At 46.1% G+C, this 8,159-nt stretch overlaps 1 protein-coding gene across 1 annotated transcript in view; it reads left to right on the top strand.

The window, feature by feature from the left end:
- The first annotated feature begins 1,102 nt into the window (after nucleotides 1-1,102).
- Nucleotides 1,103-8,159, top strand: part of ARIH1 (ariadne RBR E3 ubiquitin protein ligase 1) — a 73,124-nt gene continuing 66,067 nt past the window's right edge. The window contains exon 1 of the mRNA XM_072628426.1: nucleotides 1,103-1,525. Coding sequence (XP_072484527.1) covers nucleotides 1,154-1,525 — 372 coding nt within the window. The 5' untranslated portion in view covers nucleotides 1,103-1,153. The remainder of the gene's footprint in view (nucleotides 1,526-8,159) is intronic.

Below are 8,159 nucleotides of genomic sequence, written 5' to 3'. Positions count from 1 at the left end.
ACGGGGCAGTTTTCCGTCGTCTCGGCATCGCAAAGGCGCCGATCAATGCTCGAACGCGGAATCCAACTTGTCGCACGAGGTCCTAGGCGGTGATGACGGGCAGGGCCCGGCTCCAGGCCAGGCCGATCCAAAGCTGCCTTCCTAAGTCTCTTCCCGGTCTGAGGCTTCTTTCCTACGAGGTGATGCCGCCCTCGGTCGGAGGACGGGAGGAAGGTGGGGGGCGCAGGCTAGGCCCAATTCCGGCCCGCGGGTCTCGACCGCCCCGCTAATTCATCCACCCATCTGCCCCGGGGAGTAGAGGGCCCCGGGAAGCCGGGCCGGCGGCCTTGGGATTGCGTGGGCGGCGCAGGTCGGTCAGGCCGCGGGCGCTGGTCACTCCCTCCACTCGTAGGAGCCGAGGAGAGAGGAACGGGCGTGAACCGACGCACATGACAACGGTTCTCGCCCGGCCGCCCGCCCCTCATTACTCCACCAGGGCTGTGGCACCGCCCGCCGCGCCAACATGGCGGCGCCTCGGAGACGCTTCCCGCGCGCGCGCGCGCGTGCGCTCTCCACAGTCTGGGCGCGGAGAAATTAAACCGGAAGGAAGGTAAAGGGCCGCGGGGGCGTCGGGGTTTCCCCGGGAGCCGCGCAGGGGCCACGGAGAAGGCGGCGAGCCGTCGCAGCACGTCTCCGGCCCGGGGAAGAAGGCGGGGCCGTGATCGACGGGAAGAGGCGGGGCGCGCCTCCTGGGCGGGGCGAGGCGAGGCGGCGTGACGGGACGCGGTGACGTAGAGCGGCGCGGTGACGCACGCCCCTTTGTTGGCTCAGTAGCGGTAGCAGCGGCCGTGGTGGTGGCGCTGGGGGTTGTTTTCTCTCGGAGGCCGGAGCGGAGCCGTGTCTGACCGAGGCGAGCGGGGCCCCCCTCCCTCCCCTCCCCCTCTCCTCCCCGCCGCCGCTGCCGCCGCCGCCGCCACCACCAGCCCCGCCGCCGCCACCCACCCCCGGCCACCACCTCCCGCCGCTGCCGATCGGGCCCCCAGCGTCCGGCCGGGGAGGAGCCGCCGCCCGCGCCCGCCGGGGCCGGAGCCGGGGCCGGAGCCGGCCAGGCCCGGGCTCTTCCCCCCACTCCCCGCCCCGCCGCCGCCGCCCGCCCGCCCGCCCCCCTCGCGCCATGGACTCGGACGAGGGCTACAACTACGAGTTCGACGAGGACGAGGAGTGCAGCGAGGAGGACAGCGGCGCCGAGGAGGAGGAGGACGACGACGACGAGGAGCCCGACGACGATAACCTGGACCTGGGCGAGGTGGAGCTGGTGGAGCCCGGGCTGGGCGTCGGGGGCGAGCGGGACGGGCTGCTGTGCGGGGAGACGGGCGGCGGGGGCGGCGGCAGCGCCCTGGGGCCCGGCGGGGGCGGCGGCGGGGGCGGCGGCGGGGGCGGCCCCGGGCACGAGCAGGAGGAGGACTACCGCTACGAGGTGCTCACGGCCGAGCAGATCCTGCAGCACATGGTGGAATGTATCCGGGAGGTCAACGAGGTCATCCAGGTGAGGCGGGCGGCGGCGGGGGCCGAGCGGGGCTAGGCCCGGCGGGGCGGGGCGGCGCGGCCAGGCCAGGCCAGGCCCCGGCCACTTGTTGATCGGCGCAGGCCCCGCAGTTCTGGGGGGCCCGGGAGGAGAGGGCGGAGGCCTCGGGCCGAGCGGCGAGAGGGAAGAGGTGGCCGGAGGGAGCCGAAGGAAGGCAACTACTTGGGAGAGCCGGGAGCCAACTTGGAGGTGGGGGCGGGGGCGCCGGGGCTGACCGGGCGGCGCGGCGTGGCGTGGCGTGGCGTGGCCGGGCCTCCCCGCGGGGAGCGGGCCGGGGCCGCGGCAGGAAGGCATCTGTTTACATCCTCGCAGGCCCGGCGTGGGGGAGGGGGCGCCCGGCCTGCCTCTGCCTCTGCCCTCGACCCGAACCTCTTTCCGTGCCCTGGGTAGGGGGGGCACGATTTCATCCCGCACTCTGCACTCTCGCTTGTTAAAATGGGAGAGAAATCGTGCGTTATTGTTTAGATTGAGACAATGCTCCGATTGTGAGCTGGAAAACCGAGGCCGGCGCTCTGCCTCCGGACTGCTTTCCCCGCTAACTTCTTTCTCGGGCGGGGAGCTTTGTCCAGGCCGGTGACTACCTCCCTTTGAATTCTCCTTTCCTGTGGCTCAGATTGTATTTTGAGCTTCAGGAAACGATGGGAAGTTTCCATTTGCTTGGAAACATTCTTTACAGTGGATAAGAGGTTGAGGAAGAGGAGTATAACTGCAGCCTTGATTTAAATGAGAGTTTCGTGGGTTTTTTTCATTGCTTAGTGTATAGAAACTAAAGGATATTTCTGAGCATCACCAAACTGCCTGCTCTGCCAAGTTGCTTGGTCATTTTTTTTCTTTGCTGAATGTGCAGTGGTGGAAAACCCAGTAAGATCTTAATGATTTTTTTTTCTGTTTTGCATTAAATTGAAACATAATAATCATTGAAAACTTTGAAAATAGATTAAAACATTCAGTGACCACTTGTTAATGGTGTCCCTAAAATCATGAAAAACAGTGAACACAGGTTTAACTGGTAGCACATTTTTAAGCCTTGTTTTCATAGACACACAATATATAACCTATATTTGGAAAGGATGAGACCATACTTTTAATTAAAGTACCAGAAACCTCAAACTTTCTGGAGGCAGCTAACTACAGTGGAAGCAGCATTGAATTTGGAGTCAGAACCTTGGGTTTCTGAGCTTGAGTTCTCCTCTACTTTACTGCTTGTGTGACCCTCAAGTCACTTAATCTTACTGTGTCTCAGTTGTTGCATATCTAAGATGAGGGAGGTTGAGCTAGGTAACCTTTTAGCTTTAAATTCTATGATTTATAACTCACTTCTTAAAAGGAAACTAATACAGAAGTGATTTTCTGAACCATAACGCTGTAAGTAGCTTTTCTGAATTTGAAAAATACAACTTATAGGTCTCTGTGAGTTGAACAGATTCTAGAAGTGTTCGTTTTTGGTTTTTTATAACTTAGTTCTAGTTCATTTGTGTGGGTCTCAGAGCCTTTGGGGAAACATTTCATTCAGCAGGATTCTGTGTTGCTGAAGATGCAGTTGCATCTATGTGAAAATGATAATCGTTTCTGCCCTCAAGAAACTTGTAAGTCAGGCAAATTTGATAATCAGGTTTACAGAGTTAAAAATTTTCAACTGGTTTCTTTTGTTTAACCCTGCTTTGATCTTTAAAAGTGACTTTTTTCATAGAGCTGAAATCCCTGCTACATTTCTGATAGATTTGAATTACTTTGGCGTTTCATTAGGACCATACTGTCAGAGCTAAAAGAACAACTTAGCATATGCTCCAACACCAAGTGTAGAGTGAGTACCTGTTGTGGATCTTACTGTAAGAGGCCACAGGAGAAGATGCAAATAAAGTGTGACTAGGCCTTTGCTTTCAAGGAACTTGGATTCTCAGTTTGCTGGGTAGCTGACAGTACAAAAATCTGGCTATTGCCTTTTTAATCTTCTTTTAGAGTTTGGAGAGATAAATTTAATTCTGATCCTCAGGATTAGCAGGACCCACTTAAATAGTAGTTGTTGATCAACCATTGAATGGCATGAAAATTTTCATGTCCACGCTACTATATTGGTTCAAATTTGAGTAGCCCCCCGAAAAATGAAATACTTATGAATAAAATGTTAAAGTAATAATAGTCAACATTTACTTGGTGAAAATACAGGATGCTTTGAGGTTTTTATACAAACCAGATTAAGGAGTGTCACATAAAAATACAACCTGTGTTTTTACAAAAATGATAAAGTAAGTTTAGGGGCAGCGGATAGAACAGCAGTGCAGGAGTCAGGAGGACCCGAGTTCAAATCTCACCTCAGACACTTGACACTCACTAGCTGTGTGACCTTGGGCAAATCACTTGACCCCAATTGCTTCATCCTGGGTCATCTCCAGTCATCCTAATAAATATCTGGTCACTGGATTCAGATGGCTCTGAAGGAGAAGTGAGGCTGGTGATCTGCACAGCCCTCCCTCACTCAAAACGAAGTCAAGTGCAAGTCATGTCCTCATTTCTCTGATGGCATGGTCTTCTTTGGCAACGAAGGACGAACACACAAAGTAAGTTTAAGGTTTCTTTTGGACATTTCCCTAATTTGAACCTAAACCTTTGTTGTCTGATAAGTGAATTTATTTATCCTAAACCTTGTCTTTAAAACTAAAGATAGTAGCTATCATCTATATGGCACTTTAAGGTTTGCAAAGCACTTAACTCCTATTTCATCCTTACAACAACAGTAGGAGGTAAGAATGCTATTATTATCCCCATTTTACAGATGAGGAAACTGAGACAGAGGTTAAGTGACTTGCTCAGGGACACTGCTAGTAAATGTATCAGAAAGCTTGTTATGTATGATTTTAAATATTTGCTAGTCTAGCATTTTGCATATGGGGAACTCAGAATAGTGTGACATCAGAAAATTAATATTACAGCTCAAAAATTTTCCAGATACATGCTTACCATGTCTGTAGTTTGTAGAGAAACCACCAACTGACTACCCCTTCTCTCCCTCCCACCCAAAAAAACCCCAACACTTTATAAGTAAAATTTTAAAGACGCATTCACTGATTTTTTTTTTAACCTATTTGAGGGCAAAAGTAAGATTCTAAAACTAATAGCTAAATTGGTATTTGGCTTTGAACTTCGGTTGCAACCTTTTGTGTGAGAAGGTATTAAATGGCCATTTTTCCTGGCCTACACACAGCCTAGGAACAAATTGCCACTTAGACATTTAGGTTCAGCAAACTTTGGTGTAGTGAAGCCATGCAGTAGGACTGACCCAAGGCTGGGCTGCAGTTATTTAATTTGTATTCTTGTTCAATGATCAGTTAACTTTATGCCCTTTTTGTCTGGCCGCATCAGAGTTGCCTCTTTTAGCCTTGGAGTTTCTAAGAGGTCAGGGACTATCTGACTTTTTACACATATAAAGGTCTTTAAACTTTTTAAAAAACAATATCATTGAGTGCTATGTTAGTGTAATTTAAAGTTAGTCTGGACTGTAACTTTTAAGAGTCTCTATCTTTAATTAAACTGACATCACAGCTGCTGCTTGTTATTCTGTATTCCATAATCTGAATATGAAAGTTAGGGTTGTGGAATTCCGAGTCAACCAAACCCTTACTGGCCCAATGATCCCCAAATCTTGAATACAAATAAAGTACTGTCATTTGTGCTATTTCTAGCGGATTGAAATATTATTTTAATTTAAAAGTATGTTTAATGCAAATAGGAATTTAGCAGTAGCAGATTTTTCCTAATTGAAATTAATTTTTTAAACTTGTCTCTTTGACTATTTGTAGCAGACTGTTTGCTGTTGGGCAAATTGCTAAATAGAAAATCTATTTACTTGGGATCCCCCCCCCCCCCAGCCCAAGGCTGTGTATGTTTTGATAATCAGATGTAAACCCTTATTAATATTTATAACTTTTTTGGAATGGAAAAGGGCATGAAACAGTTACTCTTAGGTATTAAATTTGAAACAATAACAATTGTGGATATTAAAATTATTTTTGGTGAGTCTTTTAAAGGATGGTAAACTTCCCTTGAAAATAACTAAGATTGAAGTTATTACTTATGAAAGTTAAACATTTGAAGAAAGTTTGTCATCTCCAGTGTTAAAGGCCAATTTGCTGAGCATATTAAATTGAGTTATAAATAAATTAAGCTTTAACTTAAATACATTTTCAGAATTCCATTTGGAATTTCTTAGTAGTTACTACTTTAAAGTACTTGTCTCAACTAGTCTTTCTATACTCTTAATTTCATTTGTAACATTAAGAATGTTATTTTCCAACATTATTATATAGTAGAAATAATTTTTAAAAAATAAAAATTGTAAGGCAGAAACAATCTTCAGACTGTTTTAACTTTTAGGAATACAGCAAGAAGGGAAGGTTTGCTTGGCAGAGATGACTCAACAAAATTAAAATTGGGATTGCATGTTATTTTCAGGCAACATAAAATCATGCATACTATGAAAGGAAATCTGGGAATTTTATGATCTTGGTTCTAGGAGTCATGACCTCTTTTTCCAAATAGAATTATATTCATATGCCTGTAAATCTCCTCCACCATAGGTTCTAGTAACCATTGCCAAGGATTAAAATGCATTAGCCACTACATTATTATATGATCCAATACTTTATTTGGGGATTAAGTGAACTAGAGCAAAGTACATGGCCTAACACAAACATCCAACTCCAGGGTATAAAAATAAAAGGTCAAGGACTGACTTTAAAATAATGCTGGTTAAAGTACATGGGAGCACATAGGTTTATATAGGAGAAAGACTTGCCCTTGCTGACATGCACAGTAGGTATTCAGCAACAGCATGACTGTGAAATGGCAAACAGCTGCATAAACTTCGCTTTTCGTTTATGTTTTGATGTACTGTTCATCATGTGGTGTGAGGGGACCGACCAAAAGCAGGATGATGAGAAAGTAGAGATCACTGGTGGGGGGAGTTGCTGGGAACTCTGGAAGGCTGATACATCTAATTGCCTTGACCTTTTAGAATATTGTTACAACATAAAAGATGTAGTGTGTACATAGCCTGTTGCTTTATGGTTGTGTGTTTTTTACCTCTGTTATCTAAAAGTGTTTTACTTCAAAGAAGGAAGGTTAAATAAAGAACAGAAATAAGTATTTGAGAAGTAATGTTTTCTAACCTCATTAGGCCTTATGGGGGGTGCCTTCCACTTACAGTTGGAAATCAGTGCAGGTGGGAAAGCACCACTAATAAAATGAAATTGGAGTAAGGAAACTTAGCTCACTGTATGGTGCTTTGGAAATGTAATGACCTAAAGTTTCGTGAAGGGAATTTATCAAACAGTATGCTAAGTGTTATGGGAGCTGGCAGGGAGGGTATGTTTACTTTGTTACATTTTTAAAACCTTAGACATCAGTAAATGGTAATCTGTGACCAAGTTCTAAGTGCTGTGTTAATAAATTGAAGTAGGATCTGAGAAAAAGGAAAGAGACACTGGGGTGTGCCATGTCAGAGTAACTGGAAAAGGATTCTGTGTTTGAGATAATTGTGGACCTTTCTAGGCCAGAGGGGAAGGTGGGGATAGGTGAGGGGAGAGAAGGTTGGCCTAAAAATTGTGGAATAGGCTTTTGTTTGTTTTACAGTACCTTGATAATTAATAGTTGAGGGGTTTTTTGGAGGAAGTACTGAGAGGATGAAGAGTTTACTGGCTCATCTCAGATGGCTGTGCTGGCCACCTTAAGCTATCAGTGCTGGTGGAAGGAACCTGGTTTGGATCAGTTTTCCCATTTTATCCGCAAATCATTTATCTTTGCTTTTGGAAAGCTTTATATTGTGACTTAAAAGTAAATTTCCATCTTTTTTTTTTCTAAGATTAAATTTAATTTGCAGCTATAAAACTCTGGGTTTCTCTGGTGACCAATCTTTTTGTGTTCTGTTTGAATGCTTCCAGTTTAGTAACATGGGAAACTTGTTCATTCGTAAGGATGTCTATACCACTATTAGAAAGCCCTTTGTTTACTAAGGCCTAGCTTATCTCCCTATAACAGTGGCTTTTAACTTATGACCTCTGTGACACCTAAGGAAACCCTTGTCAGAATAATGCTTTTAAATGCATAAAATATGTAGGACAAGAAAGGAAACTAATTATATTGAAATACATTTATCAGCTTTTTATTTGCTTTTTTTTTTTTTTTAACCAGTTCGTGAATTCTTGAGTTAAGAATCTGGCTTACAGTCTGTCTTCATGGGTTCTGGTTCTGCCCTCTTTGGAACACCAAGACACAGGCAGGGTAGGCCCTAGATTTTGCATCTGCCTCTAAATCTTGGTGGTTGTAACTGTTGTGAGATTGTGCAAGTCATTTATCCATTCATGACCTCAGTTTCCTAATCTGTAGCATGAAAAGAAGATTGAACTGAGCCTCTTCTCTAAATGTTTCCTTAAATCTTTTCCCTAGACCCAGATCTTTCCCAGTCCAGTCACCAAGCCATCTTGCCTCTCACCCTCTCATTTTTGTGCTTTTTAACTGAAGGGCCCAGGAACAGTGGCTTACAAGAGAATACAGTTGGACTCACTGAGGTCAGCTAAAGACCTTTATTCCACCAAGGCAA

This window comes from Notamacropus eugenii, chromosome 1, assembly GCF_028372415.1.
Source record: "Notamacropus eugenii isolate mMacEug1 chromosome 1, mMacEug1.pri_v2, whole genome shotgun sequence".
NCBI lineage: Eukaryota > Metazoa > Chordata > Mammalia > Diprotodontia > Macropodidae > Notamacropus > Notamacropus eugenii.
This window is presented reverse-complemented; position numbering and strand designations above follow the sequence as displayed.